This window comes from Mytilus trossulus, chromosome 9, assembly GCF_036588685.1.
Source record: "Mytilus trossulus isolate FHL-02 chromosome 9, PNRI_Mtr1.1.1.hap1, whole genome shotgun sequence".
NCBI classification, from domain to species: domain Eukaryota; kingdom Metazoa; phylum Mollusca; class Bivalvia; order Mytilida; family Mytilidae; genus Mytilus; species Mytilus trossulus.
The window spans coordinates 72,756,522-72,775,141 of record NC_086381.1 but is presented as its reverse complement, the minus strand read 5'-3'; the positions used below and the strand labels follow the sequence as shown (position 1 = coordinate 72,775,141).

Below are 18,620 nucleotides of genomic sequence, written 5' to 3'. Positions count from 1 at the left end.
CTTTGGTTCTAACTTCTTTGAAGAAAGAAATTCTCTCTTCTTCTCTCGTTGTTTCTGTGTTCTCTGCTTCAGTGTTTTGTTCTTTCATTGTTGCAGTAAGTCTCTCAAACTCTTTGGTTCTGGCATTTCCAAAGAAAGCAATTCTTTCCTCTTCGCTCGCTATTTCTGTGTTCTCTGCTTCAGCGTTGTGTTCTTGCATTGTTGCAGTAAGTCTCTCAATCTCTTTGGTTCTGGCATTTCCAAAGAAAGCAGCTCTTTCCTCTTCGCTCGCTGTTTCTGTTTTCTCTGCTTCAGCGTTTTGTTCTTTCATTGTTGCAGTAAGTCTCTCAAACTCTTTGGTTCTGGCATTTCCAAAGAAAGCAGCTCTTTCCTCTTCGCTCGCTGTTTCTGTTTTCTCTGCTTCAGCGTTTTGTTCTTTCATTGTTGCAGTAAGTCTCTCAAACTCTTTGGTTCTGGCATTTCCAAAGAAAGCAGCTCTTTCCTCTTCGCTCGCTGTTTCTGTTTTCTCTGCTTCAGTGTTTTGTTTTTTCATTGTTGCAGTAAGTCTCTCAAACTCTTTAGTTCTGACATCTCCAAAGAAAGCTTCTATCTCCTCTTCACTCGCTGTTTCAGTGTCCTTTGTTTGTTGAACGGTCATTGAATCTGTTTCCGTTTCACTACAAGCAGCATGCAATACAGATAGAGTAAACCCGCTCAAGTTGCGTTCAAAGATCTCCTTATCTTCATCCATTGCTGAAAATAATTTAAAATATATTAAAGACCATGTGACGATACTAACCATAATGTAATGTTCACAATTTTAACTGAAAGTTTAATTAGCCAATGTCCACTTGATAAGGTTCATCCAAGTAGGTTTATTCAAACAAAATTTAAGTTTGATTTTATATTCCATTTTTCCAGCATTTCCTAAATAGAATGTCTAAAAATCATCCAGTTCACATTATTTTATACTGATGTATCAATTTCTAAAGCCTGTTTGCTTCATGGTGCCGAATAAAAATTCGGTGACCTCCGAACTTTGAATCATCGCTAAGTTCCGCATCTTGAATTTATATTTTTTCATTGTTAATTTAATAATGGAAATAAGTTGATCATAACTTTTAGTTATTACCCTAAAATCAAGAGACTATATTTGTAATGCCTTCGTTATATGTAAGACGTTTATCATGAAATAAAAATATTTATTATACGAGTAATTGTAAAGTTCCTTCATATCCCCGTAATTTAAACACATTAACTGCAGGACTAAATAAAATTGAGTATGGAAATGGGGAATATGTCAAGGTGACAATAACCGACAAAAGAGTAGATAACAACCGAAGACATGTATCAATGGTTCTTCAATGCAGCGAGCAAATCCCGCACCCGAAGTTGAGCCTCAGCTGGTCTCTAACAAATATGTCTACTATAGTTCAGTGAAAATGGACGTCATACTATAAAACTCCAAAACATATAAATGAACTAAAATTTTTAAAAAAAAATACAAGACTAACAAAGGCCAGAGCCTCCCGACTTGGGACAGGCGCATAAATGCGGTGGGGTTAAACATGTTTTGTTGATATCTCAACCGTCTCCTATAACTCTAGTCAATGTAGAATACTATGTCTTCATCATATGATAATCAAGTACAATTCCTCCCGTTACGTACGGGTTAAGTATCATACCAACATAAAATAAAGAAAGAAGAACATAACCCATAAAAAAGATATATCCCAATCCAATAATAATATTTCTAAGACATTAAAGAATAAATAATACTTACTCAACTCTTTAAATTCCTGATTCATCTCCTAGATTGTAAGCTATTCTTTCTTTTCTCCTTGTTCTCTGTGCATAAAATAAATATAAACTGTTTCGCTCGACAACAACGTTGCTACTGAAGATATTATGACGTTCGACGTCAATCGAAGTCGTCACTAATTTTCTCCTCACTTCGCGACGGAAAGAAACGCTTTGTATATAGAATAAGTAATCGACGGTGATGAATATTTTCCATGAATCTTAATGCAATTTTTTTGCTCTTATAAGCAAGGAAAGCGGGGAAATACTAAATACTGTTTACAGCACATTTCAGTCAGTATGTAGCTAATGGTAATATCTTTGGTTAGCTTGCTTGTTAGCTGAACCGTGAAGGCATTGTTAGGTAAGGTAAACTTCCCTCCTTTTAAAGTAGCTTAGTCCTACAGAGAGATAGATTTTAATCTGTCGGGCTAGTCTACTATTAAAGGAGGGACGTTTACCTTACCTAACAATGACTTCACGGTTCAGCTAACAAGCAAGCTAACCAAAGATATTACCATTAGCTACATACTGACTGAAATGTGCTGTAAATGGCAAAGAAATCATACATAAAAATCAAAAGCATAAGAGCGGCAAACAAACATAATCTTACGATTAATTTTCAGAAAAATCGGACGATCATTTTGCAGTTACCGACCTTTAAATGTCGATTATTAGCGAATTTTGTAGTGTTTTGGTTGTTTTCTTCATAACGATAATTGAGAAAATAATTTGATGGACAAAAGTATTAACATGACCTATTAATATATATTATCAAATTATTACACATACAGCAAAAATGGCATTTTAGGATTCACACATTACGTAAACAGTGATCTCTGTGTTTAGGATTCACAGATCGATATACCCACTTTTAATAAGGAATGATAATGTATCCTACCATACGTATCAAGTGTCTGCTATTACTTGTTCGAACCTCGTGAGTTTTGCGGCTCAGTCTGACTGAGCCTAGCCTGGTGACTCGGTAAAAAAAATCAGTGAACAAGAAAATGGTAATCTTTTTTTGTCTCGGTTAAATTTAAGCCCTCTTGGTCATTTAATCGCTAATACTCCAAAATGAAAACATAGGTGCCTCATTGTGGGCACTCCTTGTGGTTAACTTACTCCTGAAGTCCAGCTAACCCACAACCCGACTGTTTAGTACAAGCAGGCATGCATTTTTGATATACCATTTGGCATTTTCATACTTGTTTTTTTTTTTATTTGGCTTCTTGCTTTATTTATTTGCAATTTGAATGTATATACCATTTTGCATCCCCTCATTTTTTGCAATAGTTTTTATAATAATACATTTATAGTATACGGCATTGTGGTTTAACTTATACTATTAAAACTTATAATAAATTGTAAGTCCTTGTAAGAGAATTTGAATGCAGATAAAGTTTTTTTTTTTAATTCACTGGATACTAAGAAGCAGTAAGTGAAATGTTTATTTAGACTAATGATCCAATTATCAAGGTGACTAATCAACCAATTTCCCCTACAAAATGGGGGGGGGGGGGGGTGGGGGGGGGGGGGGGGGGGCGGCTGCAGTCCCTCTAAATCCGTAGATTTTTATTTGATGGTTATTTGTAAATTTGAATTTAAACATATTTATTTATAGTGGATTGGGAAACAAGTTTTGCAATTTATATTAATCCCTTTCCACTTTGCGGGTACGAGTGCTGCCTTGTAGCGGCATTTATAGCCTACTCTTTTTCGAAATCGACAAGGGTGTCTTTAACGTGCAAGAGATATGGCTCTCTCTTAACACGGGCCAGCCATTTATCGTCCCCTTCCAACGGACTATCATCGTTTCCTCAAGACCATACTCGCAAATGGTGTCAAGGGAGAGCCGAAAATTGAGTTCCTGAAATTTTCATCCCGAACCAATCGAACCAGGAACCTTTGTGTAATACTTCTAACTAGATAGTAGTCCGATGCACTAACCAGAACCACTACACCACGGCTCTCTGGTTATTTGTATACTTTTAAGTTTCTGTCAATCGTTTACGGTTTATAGAGACACATTTGGTTTCAATCTGTTCAGTTTCAGAGAGGTGTATGCTACCGATGAATGACGAAGGCTATGTACAATAGCTCATACCATATATGGATTTTTTGACCAGGTGAGCAAAAATTAAGTCGAAAGTAGAAACCGCGCATGAATTTGTTTCCGCAGTCCTAATCTATTATAAAATGAAATTATTTATAATTTGGGACAAAATTATTATTGCACACACATAAATTATAGATAAAAAAGTATATATTCTTCAAATACGACACCCATCATGAAGCAGCTGCAAGATATATAACGGACTTTGTGTTTCCGCGTAATGTTTTACCAAAGCACTACCGGATGTTAATGGTTCGTCTGCATCTTCTCATACTCCATCAACAAACTAAAACAAGATGCCGAGAGCACAGAAAAGAAAAGCTGATGGAAACCAACAACTTGAGCAAGGAAAACAACTCATTGATGATGATAATAATGGTTCAGAAAGCAGCCAATCTAGCAGTCCAATCAGAGGTGCTCAGAACATTATTTCAACTATGCAATTACTGAATTAGCAAGAGAAGTTTTAAAATACTTTTTTTATTCACACACCTTTTGTGGGGAAATTTTGTTGATTATATCTCTATATAGCCTATATTGGCTATGATATAGGGAATCACTTAAGCATAACTTTTATAGAGGGCCCTCTCTTATGGCAGTCAAAGCCCCCCTCCCAGTTTGTTCCTTCATGCCTTTTGGTAAGTTTCCTGTAGCAACAATATTAAAGAAAACAACTAGAACTTGTTAGGTTAACACATGTAAGTCTAAGAGGTAACGACAATCATTACATTGATTCTCTGTAGAGCAAAACTAATTTTACTATGTACACCAAAAAAAAAAGGTTAAAATGTCTTAATTTAGTCTTTAGTGAGTGTCAACTTGACACTATAATCTCTGGTAGTTTTATGTTGCTATTGTATAAAACTCACTAGTACTTTTGTATTGTAAATAATTAACCCTTATAAAACCTTAACCTTCTAGTACCTTTAATAAAGACCCCTAACAAATGTTGAACATCTTCTATGTGATGTTTGTAATTTTCTTTTTCTGTTGATGCTAATAATACTTCTGATTCAAGTGTTAGTTTTGATGTAATGAAGTAGAGTGCAGAAGGAGTTTCTCTCTAGCCTTCTCATAATTATCACAATTCAATAGATAATGGTCAACTGTTTCTATTTGTCCACAGCTGCATTTGTTGTTGAGTGCTGGGCATATTATTGATTGTTAGAGTTAATGTAGAATAACAATATCCTGTTCTTAAACTTGTTGATATCTGATACATTTCAGTTGAAGGTTTGTCTTTTCACAGTCGCCTGCAGATTTCATAATTATAGCGAAAAAATGGGGGAAATAAAATATTTTTTGTGGTATTATATAGAATATATAGCGAAATTTTTTTTTCGCTATAATTATGAAATCTTCAGGCGACTGTGGTCTTTTGAAAGTGTGTTTTTTTTTTACATTTTGTTGAAAGGAGTAATATCTTCCTTTATCACTGTTGTTCCATCAGTTTTGCCATTTTACCATTACACTGTCTTTTGCTCCTTTTTGTATATCTTGTTTTGTGAATATTGGAATGGTTTCTATTTTTTCTGCCTCTTGTGCTTCTTTTTTAGCTAGTTGGTACAGACATGAGTGGTGACAAAATGTAAAAAAAATCTCAAATTAGAAAATAAAAAATAAAATTATTTACAAAAGAGAAAAAAATGATTACCACCTTTAAAAAAAAATTTCTCCTGATTGTAGGGACTTGCATGTTGTGTTTTTGAAACCAACATTCATTTTCCCAATACCTTATACATGAGTAATATGGTACATATATCAGTGTATCACAAACTCTGTCTGACCTGGCAACAAAATTTCAGACAATAAATTCATTTGGGCAGACAGAAATTTTATTTTTTTTAAGTTGAAAATATAGAAGAAAAGGTGAGTTTGGCACAGACTGATATATGATATGCTTCTTATTACTGTGCTTATCCAGTGACCTTTGGGGTATCACATTAGCAAAGACCAAAACAGTTTACCAAATTGCAGTCAGATTTCTACTCCAACTAACTGATCAACTGGTAAAATATTTTAGCAAATTGCTCAAGTGAAATGTTGTTAGTATGAAGTGAGTGCTGTAAATTAAAAAGTTATACTTACCATCCAGATCCAGTCAGTTGATACCTTTGTCAATCATTTCTAACACAAATAATATCTTACTATAGTATGAGTCACTGAATAAAATGGTCTAATTTTAACATGGATACTTCTATCATAAATAAATATTATAAATGAATAGTTCAAAACATTGTTTTGTAGGTGTATATTCTATAGCTTTGTCTTCTAAGATGAAGTTATTGTGCAATTGTGATTCGAATAACATTTTGTATACAAATTACTGATCTGCTGGCAATAAAGGGAAATAATTTACATTACAAATAATCAGCAAAATTTTGTTCTGTCTGACAAATATCATATTTCCCCATTTAATTTGTTGTAACATTATTTCTGTTATTATTTAACTTTTATCCTCTGTTCTAAAACGAACAATGAAACTTATTTAATGATGAAAGACGATTAACAGCTGTTTTGCAAAATGTTGAATTGTTCAAAGTATAAAGGATTGTCTACCAAGGAGTACAAGATATCTTATAAGCAGTATTTTGCAAAACCTTTCTAATTTGTGTTTTACATGCCCTTCAATTTCATACTAATTTTGCATTTCATTTTTTTTTTATGAATCTTTTGTAGGCAAAATCATAAGCCTCGTATCATTGATTAAATTTTATGTGTACATTTGAACTCAATATAAATTATTTCCCTTTAATGACAGCAGATCAGTAATTTGCATAAAAAATGTTATTTGAATCACAATTGCAAAATAACTTCATCTTAGAAGACAAAGCTATAAAATATACACCTACAAAACAATGTTTTGAACTATTCATTTTTAATATTTATTTATGATAGAAGTTTCCATGTTAAAATTAGACCATTTTATTCAGTGACTCATACTATAGTAAGATATTATTTGTGTTAGAAATGATTGACAAAGGTATCAACTGACTGCATCTGGATGGTAAGTATAACTTTTTTTTATTTTACAGCACTCACTTCAAACTAACAACATTTCACTTGAGCAATCTGCTAAAATATTTTACCAGTTGATCAGTTAGTTGGAGTAGAAATCTGACTGCAAATTGGTAAACTGTTTTGGTCTTTGCAAATGTGATACCCCAAAGGTCACTGGATAAGCACTGTAATGCAAAAAATTTAAAAGGTACAGACATAAGTGGTGACAAAATGTAAAAACATCTGAAATAAGAAAACCAACTACCTTTTAAAATTATTTACAAAAGAAAAAAAAATGTTTACCACCTTTAAAAACAAAGTTGCATGAACAATGATGAAAAAAACTATTTTTCTGAGGTATTTTCATGTTTCTTATTTAGCTTTATACAATTGTCTGTATTTAAAAAAAAAAACTGTTTTACACATTATATCATGTCTTCAGATGAAACTCCTATTATACCAAGAAAGAAGAAGAATGATGGTGCACCAGATGAAGATGTTGGGTGAATATTTTAATTTTGTTGCCACATAAAAAATGATAGATCCAAGGACTTCATAGTTTATTTGTAATGACATTTTTGCTCTGATTGGGAATTGGCAAAAATGCTGTTTTTTTTTATTTTGATGATCTTCTCAGATTAAAAAAGGTCATTTAACTTTTAAATCATCAATTTTGAACCATCTGACACAGATAAAAGATAAGTTTCAACTACACATTTTAATTACTTTCAAAATATCAACTGCAAAAATTGATTGGAACTATTTATATTATTTTGTATTTTCGGAAAAAGCAACAAGACTTCTATTGTGAATGAAACTAATATTCAATCCAGAATTGCTGAAAAGAATTGTAGCTGAAAAATACATGATGCACTGCATTAATCAAATGACAAGAGAAATTTATATCATGGTCCTCAACCTTTTATACCATAATTTTAACCTTTCATCCACCTTCAATGAAAAAAATATTATGGTCTTCAGAATTTTAAATTTTCTATGTTGTTTTATGTGTCTATAAAAAATAGTAGATGCAGTATAATTATCAATGAGACAACTATCTAACAAAGGAGATTGAACAACAGTAGGTCACAATATGGCCTTCAACAATGAGCTAGAAAATTCCTTGTATGAATTGAAAAATGGATAAAACTTCTAAAGAGAAAATTATTGGGCTGAATATTATTAAAAGATTAACCAACAACAAGCACGGTATTATAGGTTCCTGGCTCAGGAAACGTACATCAAGATTAAGGCCTGTAGTCAGGAATTTCCAAAGAGGGGGGAGGGGGTTGTATTTGGACTCACAAACTCAACTCAACAGTCACAATTTCCACATTGACTTTAATGCTTGCTTATTTGTTTTCAAGGGCTAAGCAAATTAATGAGTTGTTTTATTTTTCAGACAAGAAATGCAAAAGATGCTGGAGTGCTTTGGAGGTATGAATCTATGCATAATTTATCGACACTTCACTGAGAGAAGAGTTGTCCTTTACTTTTGAACACAGTAAATTAAATACAATTATTTACATGTCTAGTTTGAGAGTAACATATCCTTCAAAGTTTTTTAACAAGTTTTCTGGGTTCACTGATTATGGAAATGTGATAGTTGGGTTAGCAAGTTTACCTTTTTAGTTTTCTTTAAGTCAAAGTGTTCTGAAAACTATTTATGCTCAACATTTTGAAAATCAAATTCAGTCATGTATATCCTTTTAGAAAACCTAAGTTATCTCTATCAAAATTACATAAATCAAATAACTAAAACTGGTGATCAACTCCTTATATGAGAAATTTAATGTTGACATTTTTTTAAAATTCTCAAGTTTGACATCTTATTGGTTATTATCTTATGAAAATTATAATAGATAGAGAGAAACTGTAAACATTATATATGATCTTCCGTAACATCAAGTGATGGAAGTCCTAAATTGACCGTTAAATGTCAGATGAAACCATTTTTATACCCCATTTATACCCCTGCTTTAAAAAAAGGGGGGGGGGGGGGTGTATACTGTTTTACCTCTGTCTGTCCTTCAGTCAGTCCGTCCGTCCCATGAATATTTTTCATTGCATTTTTCTCAGGAACTACAATACAAGGATTTCTGAAATTTGGTTTCAGGGTTTATCTAAGTCAGCTATACTGTGTGATGCGTTTTCAGATTGATCACTTGACAACTTCCTGTTTACCGAACACTTGTATGATTTTACACATGGTAGCCAAGTTGATAATTTTCGTCACATTTTTCTCAGGAACTACAATACAAGGATTTCTGAAATTTGAATTCAGGATTTATATAAGTCAGCTATACAGTGTGATGCGTTTTCAGATTCATCACTCGACAACTTTCTGTTTACCAACCTGTACGAACTGTGACGCCCGTATATGACACGGAAACCAGGCGTAAAAATCATACTTTATCCTGGCGGCATTGCAGTGTCTACAAAATGCATGTCCAGGCGTCAACCAGGCGTCAACCAGGTGTAAACTAGGCGTAACCAAGGCGTAAATCAGGCGTAAAATTAGGCGTAATATTTAAATGAGTACGCCTGGTTCACAAAAAAATAGGCGTAATATGCAAATGAGTACGCCTGGTCAATAAATAAACCAGGCGTCATATCTTTACATAATACTACACTTATTTTAGTTCAGTGTATTAACCTTTCTGTGTACTTTTGTGTATTTGATACATACTTCTATGCTGTTGCTTTTATTTCTTATTGTTTGACAAAAAACTTGAAATATTAACCATTGAAGAAGCTAATATAGTAATAGATATATTTTATGCAGACAATGGCTCAAATAAGCTCAAGTTTTAAGAATTATGACAATATTTTTTGCTTGAAATAAAATTAGCATTTTAACTAAGCTGTTTTTAAAAATTATTGTCATTTGATCTAAAATATAAATGATAATACTGCAATTTACCTTAAAGTAAAAGATTTTAATGTTATAATCCAAGGATAAAGGTTTTGGGATTTCAAAAATTCTAATAGAATAACTAAGTTATACTCACATTATTATTATTAAACCCTGTATTACTTCTTTCCTTTTATTTCACAATTTTCATTTATTTATTTGATTCAGTATTTCCAATTTCAGATTCTTCCAAAAAGCACATAACAAGCAAATTATCCCTGAATATATGAAGCTGCCATGTGTCCAACTCTTGCAAACTTAAACCAAAGAGCCAAATTTTGAAAAAAAATCCCATGATCCTCTAAACAAAGCATTATGGGTATTTTTATTTACGCCTTGCTTATTTCAATTTACGCCTGTAAGAAAACTTACGCCTTGCTTATTTCAATTTACGCCAGGTGTACTGCTTTTTTCTACGCCCGTAAGGACTACAAATTTACGTTTCCTGCTCCCTTACGCTTGGATCTAGACACGTAACTACCACTTACGCCTGGTTTACGACTTATTTCCAGGCGTAATACGCCTTATAATTTCGTACGGGAAACACTTGCATATTTTTACACTATTTATATTATCCACTTGCGGCGGTAGTATCATCAGTGAGCAGTAGCTCGCAGTTTCACTTGTTAGCTTCTTCTCTTCACTTAGCATTCCTCCTTGTCCATTAATTATTACATAAATCTTTTCCTTTAAAACCACTGGCAAGAATTTATCCAAACCAGGCCACAATTATTAATTGGGTGTGTTATATCAATGTGACCAATGACCCTACCTGTCAGCCAACATGGTCAACATGGCTTAAAAAAGTGTAGCCTTGCTGTCTGGGTAAATTGCTATAAAATCTGGCAGGGGAAGAAATTGTCAGAATGTTGAAATCTACTGACTGTCAATTTACATCAAAACTGTCAGAAGACTAATTATAGGAGTTATTGCCCTTCAATGGCAACATTTACCAGTTCTTTATTTATTTTTGGATAATTACTTGAAAAGTATGAAACTTTTTATAAACAAAAATGATTAACTAGACCAGATTAAAAAAAAACTTTTTCAGTGTTTTTTTTTTATAATTATTTTCAGAATGTTATCATAGATAAATACTAACTTAAAAACAACCATTAAGATCTTCTAAGTCAGTTGACTCTTTATTGCAGTTATTGCTCTTCAAAGACAATTTTAAGTGATTTTGCCTTTTAGCTTTAGAACTATTATAGAGATTAATTAATACTTTAAGACAAAATTTATCAGCAAATACTAGATTTACAAAGAAGTGAAATGTCTGAAATCTTTGGTCTCTTAATTTAGTTCTTGTTGTTTAGTGTCACCAAATGTTTTTCGTCTTTTAATTATAAAAGAGAGACAGACAACAGAAATTTTCAGCAATTGGGGTCTACAAACAAATCAAAATTTTGTGGAAATCTTTAGCAGACCTCTTACAGTAATAATTGCCCTTAAATGATGATTTTTTTATTTACCCTTTTTTGTGTTTTAGACAAAAATTAGAGAAGATAGAGAGACACTGCGATATGAAAAAAAAATCATTAATACAAGATAAAAAAACAAGCGACTTTTGTATAAATGAATTGAATTATATTTTATAGACTAACTTTCTATTATAGTTGTGATTTATTTGTGATTTCAGAGTTATGGGACTTTAACCATCACATTGCAAAACAATTCAACACATGTATCTCTCTAGTTTAAATACTCCAAACTTCCTATACACCAAACACAATTTATAACCTAAGTTTACTTTATTGTATTAATTTGTATTAAAATCCAAGTGGTTATGCAAATTGAATTTGGGTTAATCAAGATAGTATAAGTCTGCTTATAATCAAAACCCCTTGCTCACTGATAATTGTGTTTTTCTCTTTTTCAGCTGACATAACAAAAACTATGGTAGCTAAGAGGAAAAGATTAGAACAGTTGACTCAAAATTCACTGAAAAATACCAATAAAAAGGTGGAAGATATCTGGACAACACAAAAGAATGAAAGGTTTGTCGGGGAGGATTTATTTTGCTCTATCATACTTTCATTTTAAGAATTTGTAATTATTCAATGATTTTCTAACCCATAGCTATGTTGTAATCAAAATGAAAAATGAATGTGTTACAAGAAACAATATTAATACAGAACTAATTAATTCAGAGAAAATATAAGAAAAAGATATTGAGCATAAACTATAATGTGAATGTATGGTAAATTTTAAAAAGTTAACTAGAAACTATGCAACTATCTCTTCCATAAATGGTAAATGTTTCACTTGTACTTCAATAATAGAAATAATGTATTTTCTGATGGTGAATAAGTTCTGTGATAATCAATACAATGGTAATGTGACATCAAATTTATATTTGTTTAATGATTTATAGAATAACACTTTTTCAAGGTCTTGACAGAAATCATCTTTTTATGACAGCTTGTCCTGTTACGAATTAGTTTATTTTAAATATGCATCACCACAAAACTTAATTGTTATCACTATTTTAAGAGCGTTATAATATATCAGAAACAATACAGCTTAAAGCCTTAGAGAATTTCAAAATACTTGCTGATATTTGAGGGTAGTTTTAAATTATCTTTTAGGGTAAAACTCCAGGATGAGTACAACAGACAAATAAGTAATGTGTTGGGCCAATGGGAATCAGATATAGAAAAAACAAAAGAACAAGAAGAAAAATTGACAGTAAGTTATCCCTGTCTTTGGGAAGGCCTATAGCAAAGAAATGTATAAGTTATCTTTTTTATGCCCCACCTACGATAGTAGAGGGGCATTATGTTTTCTGGTCTGTGCCTCCTTTCGTCCTTCTGTGTGTCCGTGCGTCCATTTGCTTCAGGTTAAAGTTTTTCGTCAAGGTAGTTTTTAAAGAAGTTGAAGTCCAATCAACTTTAAATTTAGTGCACATGTTCCCCATGATATGATCTTTCTAATTTTAATGCCAAATTATAGTTTTGACCCCAATTTTATGGTCCACTGAACATAGAAAATGATAGTGTGAAGTTCAGGTTCAAGTTTTTGGTCAAGGTAGTTTTTGATGAAGTTAAAGTCCAATCAATTTGAAACTTTAGTACACATGTTTCCTATGATATGATCTTTCTAATTTTAATTCAAAGTTTTTACCCCAATTTCACAGTCTACTGAACATAGAAATTGATAGTGCGAGTAGGGCATCCGTGTATTATGGACACATTCTTGTTTTTAAATTTCTTAAAATGCTATTAGTAATTGTCATGCAAAAAAAAATTCTAATTGGTTGGATTTTTTATATAAGTACTAGTAATTTGCACTTTGATTTTTTTTCTCAAGAATAGAGATGTATCATCAGTCTAGAATAACTACTGCATAAGATTGAATATAAAAGTCTTTATAAATCATGTTGTGAGTGAGGTAAATGGACTTATCACATATTTTGTACTGATATGTACGTTTTTGCATGGCCAATAATAGTCGAGGCTGGTTATCAGCCCTTGGGGCCAATATCGATATCAGCCCTTGAAATCCATATCAAGCCCCCGAGTTTAACTTCCAGTAACCTGTCAATCAAAGACTATTTGTAAACAAGTTGAACACAATGAAAAGAAATTTAGAAAATTATGAATTTGTAGTTGTAGAAAAAAGTAGACCTCAACAGTGAAAATCACAAAAGTTCCCGTAAAATTTTGACGTCATAAAGAATTTAGAAAATATATAACGCCACACTGGAATGAGTAGCGATATAGGATTCTTCCTAAGAATTTTTTAACATTTGAAATGTAACACTTAAAGTCATTTAATATTTGCAATTCTTAGAATTAATATATTTATTGTAAATTATTTCTGAAACTTTTCACAAAACGTTGTTTACCTACTGTGATACAAACTTTTTTTTAACTCGCAGTGTCAGATACATTTTTTATTTATTTTTGGTTAATATTTCTTTTGATTTTTGATGAAATATCAAACATAATTTGGTGTAAGATATTTATTTTCTCTTGCTTGAAAATATGTGATAAATAGATTATTACATGTCATTTTCCATATGGTCCATGGTATCAGCCCACGACCCATATCAAGCCCTCTGGGAAGTTGGCACCTTGTCCATCATTCCACAACAAACCATTATACAGAGTTTTTTTCTGAACACCTTCAGATATTAGGCTGATTTTTGGTTTGCGAGTTTACTATTATGAGTTACAGATCAAGTATAAGTTTCCTTCTGCTTCATTAACTTTTGCCGTAATTTCAAGATTTGGACTTAGAGAAATTGTTGAAAATCACAGTTATACTGACTTTTTTTCTAAAAGGCCTTCAGATATTGGGCTGATTTTTGATATGTGAGACTACTATCATGTTTGTGTCCTCGTGTGTTTATATTGAAATTGCAGATTTTTCAACTTTTTGGGAAGGGGCAATTCTTGGTGCTTTTGACACATCTAGTTCAAAATTGTATCTCTTTGACACATTTGAAAGTAAGAACTGATCAAATATTTTAAAGAATTATTTCCCTTGGAAATATAGATTATAATGAAAATTACATTGCATTTGCTCTGAAGCCTTTCATTTCTCTTTGGATATTGATACAAAAAAAACAACTTGCTATTTTTAGTAATTGTACGTGGATAGATAAAGTATATGCAAGTGGGTGACATATTGGAACTCTTTTCTTTTATTAAGTTTTATTCAATATTTTTTTACAGCAATTGCAAGTACTTAAAAATTATTTTTATTTTCAGTTACTTTTCAAACAGCAACAAAAATTGTTTCAGCAAGCAAGAGTTGTTCAATCTCAGCGACTAAAAACAGTTCAACAGCTGCATGAACAATATTCCAAGGTAAGGTCATCACTTGCATCTTTCTGAATGTTGTCTGTTTTTGTTTTTTTTTAAATCCGATTTGGACCAAGACTTGGTATATTTTTAGCTTTAATAGCCTATTGAAACATATTTTATAGTTTGTTCTTATGTTGGGCTGTAACACAACTGTCCCATGTAAGGGTGAGCATTCACAAACCTGTTTAAACCTTCAACATTTTTATGTGGCGGAGGGTTAAACATTTTTTATGTGCCTGTCCCAAATCAGAAGCCTGCAGATCAGTGGTTATTGTTTGTTCATGTCTCATATTTCTTTTGCTTCACATTTTTTATGACCTGCCTCTTATAGCCAACAATGAGGTGTGGGTTATCCTTATTATAATTAAGACAATCTTACTAAGGCAAAAAAGTTAACAATGTCTTTCTATTGTTTTTTTATGTCAAAACTTTTGGACAACTATGTTAGAGTTATTTATAAGTCAATATTAAATCTTTAGTTGGCTCCTTTTTACAGTTATTGCCCTTTAATGAACATTTGGATTTTTTTTTTCAGTTTTGGCTTATATGTAAAAAATCTGTAATGGATAAATAGAAATTGAAAGCAAAAATCATCAGCAAGACAAGATCTACAAAAAAAGTCTTCAATGGCCAAAATTGTTAGTCAACTCCTTATTGAAGTTATTACCCTTTATTGCTGAAACTGCTGAATTTTATGCAGTTATATATTCATATTTCCTTTAAAAACATTTTGCACAGCCAGGAACTAGGAAATAATTTTAGAGAAGCTTTATTTTATAAAGCTATGGACATAACCTCACCAAAGTGGAAAGGGATTAATATAAGTTGCAAAACTTGTTTCCCAATCCGCTATAAACAATTAGGTTTAAAGTTACCTCACCAATTTTTAATTTTACCTAGAGTTCAAACCCATTATACACAGGTGGAAAACAATCAGGTAATTTTTACAACCAGCTTTTGAGGTTTTCACATCTATAAATTTCCCAATGCAGATGACTCAAGTCAATTTAGAAACATGCAGCATGATTAGTTTTTTGTTTATCATTTTTCAGGGAATAGGAGATCTGGACCAATGTCATCATAGTCAGCATTCCACTGTACAATCTGAAATGAAGAAGGAAATGTCTCTGTTACAGAAAAGAATTCTAATGGATACGGTAAGACATAATGATTTCATTCTTTATTAAGTTTAATTTGAAATAGTTTCGTATAATTGTCTTATGTAAAGATGTAATCATACTCCTATATTCCACAACTTTTTGTCTTTACTGTTAAAGCTCACCTAACAAATGCATTTACCCATTATAATCACTTCCCAAGTATTTGAAATCGATGTCTGTTTTAATGGACAAGTTTCAAAAACTGCTTCATATTTTTTTTTATTATACTAGTACCACACTGACACACAAATATTGATAATTTGCTAAACAATTTCTTTTTTGTTTTGTATGGAATTACTCAAAAAAAGAAGTCAAATTTAAAATTAAATCTATACAAACGTTTTTATGTACCCTTTTCTTTTATACATGAAAAGATGATTGACATTGATCTCCCTCTGCTAGTAGCATATCATTTATCTGCTTCTCGCCACCTTCTTTTAGTATGCAGCGTTGGATGTTTGAGAGCTGCAGTTTATAATTTCCATTTTGTGTCATTTAAATTTGAAAATAAAATTTAGCATTTTGTTAAAAAAAAACGTTATTACTTATGATGTGCACTTTTTTTTCAGCAACAACAAGAGATGGCAAATGTGAGAAAATCCCTACAGACCATGTTATTTTAGACAGAGAGAGAACATTATGTGACTGGTTGATTATTGATATGACTTTCATTATTTATTTATCATGTTGTGCAAGATTGTTTTTGAATGAAATATTCATTGTTATTGTAGAATGTATTAAAATGTTAGTAACAATATCAGTTTGTTGTGAGAACTTCTAACAAGCAGGAAATGTTGGTTACAACTAAAGATTGGATTCTATAAAGTGGTTGTGAAATAAACATATATTTAAATAGATGTTTTAAAAAAGGAAGGCCAATTAAAAAAAAAACTATATTTAAATAGATGTTTTGAAAAAAGATAGTCCAATTAAAAAATCCTATCTTGAGAGTAGACAGACATAAATTACCATGGCCAAAGGCAAAGGAAAATGATAAACTAAAAACTAATAATTCTACACAGAATTTCAAAAATCTAAAGATAAAGCATTACACACCCAACAGAAGGTTAAGTTGTTCCTGTCAAGGTCCATCTCATAAGACGAGATCAGATATAAATAAGGATAAAACATTGACTAAACAATATAATATTCTAAAGGCCTTAAAAGAACTCACAAGAGAATATTTGTATTAACTATGGCTTATGCCATAAACATTTTTATAAGACAATCTTTTTATTCATTCAGTTTTCATTTAATTTATATGAGCAGCAGTCGTTTACATATAAAAAATATTTGAATAACATTTACATCTTGAAAAGATCTGGGCAATATATGGTACTGCTGTTGGTCAAATGTTAATATAATTAAGAAAATTACAATAACATGCATTTTGACTATCAAACCGGTTATTGTAAATTCAGAAATAATGCATGTATTTATTATTGCGATATGATCATTTTAGACTAAGGTGCAATTTTAATTTTTGTGATATTGAGACAAATCCTGTTTACTTCATATAGAAAATTTCCAAAGGCGAGTTTAAATTTTGGTGAATACAACCCTATCGCATTTTCGCAATAATAAAAATATTGAATTTACAGTAATTTTAAACAGGAAATTGTTAAGTGTTACATGGACCATTTTTGATGTTATTTGAACATTCTCACATTTTGCTTTGCCATATAATTGGTATTATGCAATTGTTTTACTGGTGTCTAGCTACTGGTGTAATATATATTTCAGAATACTCTAGTATGTATATAGTTATTTGCCATTGGTGACTTTGACTGACCACAGTCCCACAGAAACTAGATGTAGGGTTACATATTTTTTTCCATTTGCATATTTGAAATGCACACTAATGAGTTTCCTCGGAAATTTCTACAATTTTATCCTGAAATTACGTTATTACGGTCAACAACTTTTTGAATTATTCGAAAAAACTAAGGATTTTCTTACCTCAGGAGTAGATTACCTTAGCCGTATTTGGCACAACTTTTTGGAATTTTGGGTCCTCAATGCTCTTCAACTTTGTATTTGTTTGGCTTTTTAACTATTTTGATCTGAGCGTCACTGATGAGTCTTATGTAGACGAAACGCGCGTCTGGCGTATAAAATTATAATCCTGGTACTTTTGATAACTATTTACACCACTGGGTCGATGCCACTGCTGGTGGACGTTTCGTCCCCGAGGGTATCACCAGCCCAGTAGTCAGCACTTCGGTGTTGACATGAATATCAATTATATGGTCATTCTTATAAATTTTCTGTTTACAAAACTTTGAATTATTCGAAAAAACTAAGGATTTTCTTACCTCAGGAGTAGATTACCTTAGCCGTATTTGGCACAACTTTTTGGAATTTTGGGTCCTCAATGCTCTTCAACTTTGTATTTGTTTGGCTTTTTAACTATTTTGATCTGAGCGTCACTGATGAGTCTTATGTAGACGAAACGCGCGTCTGGCGTATAAAATTATAATCCTGGTACTTTTGATAACTATTTATGAGTTTCTGCAAGTTGTCAGTTTGGAGACATTGATTATTTTGATGTTTCAATTACGGTTATAACATGATAATGTTAAGCACTTGAATGGTTTAGATAATCAAGTAATTCTTTAAAATTTCTTGGTATAAGAACTTCAAACGAGACTTGTTTTTTGTGTTTTTTAATTCAAAAAGGATTTGGGTACGAAGTTAATCATATGCTCCAACTAACAATTTTGGTTCAAATACTTTTATTATGCAGTTGTTTTTAAATCTTAGTAATTACAGGTAGAAATCTGAAGTAATGGCATCGTAAAAGATATTTAATACCCATTGCACCATGAAATGGATTTCAC

General features: G+C 31.7%; 1 protein-coding gene across 1 annotated transcript; it reads left to right on the top strand.

The window, feature by feature from the left end:
* The first annotated feature begins 4,121 nt into the window (after positions 1–4,121).
* On the top strand, positions 4,122–16,537 carry LOC134683365 (synaptonemal complex protein 3-like). Its single transcript, XM_063542627.1, has 8 exons — positions 4,122–4,309; positions 7,338–7,398; positions 8,298–8,332; positions 11,689–11,806; positions 12,398–12,497; positions 14,525–14,623; positions 15,673–15,777; positions 16,350–16,537. The coding sequence occupies exons 1-8, from the start codon at positions 4,192–4,194 to the stop codon at positions 16,401–16,403; spliced, it is 690 nt and encodes a 229-aa protein (XP_063398697.1). The 5' UTR covers positions 4,122–4,191; the 3' UTR covers positions 16,404–16,537.
* Positions 16,538–18,620: the final 2,083 nt, after the last annotated feature.

What these genes read in the sequence shown, in the direction of transcription:
- LOC134683365 (XM_063542627.1), top strand. Translation starts at nt 4,192, where the DNA reads ATGCCGAGAGCACAGAAAAGAAAAGCTGATGGAAACCAACAACTTGAG. An exon ending in GCACCAGATGAAGATGTTGG is followed by an intron (nt 7,399 to 8,297) that starts GTGAATATTTTA and finishes TTTATTTTTCAG; the next exon opens with ACAAGAAATGCAAAAGATGC. An exon ending in AAAGAATTCTAATGGATACG is followed by an intron (nt 15,778 to 16,349) that starts GTAAGACATAAT and finishes CTTTTTTTTCAG; the next exon opens with CAACAACAAGAGATGGCAAA.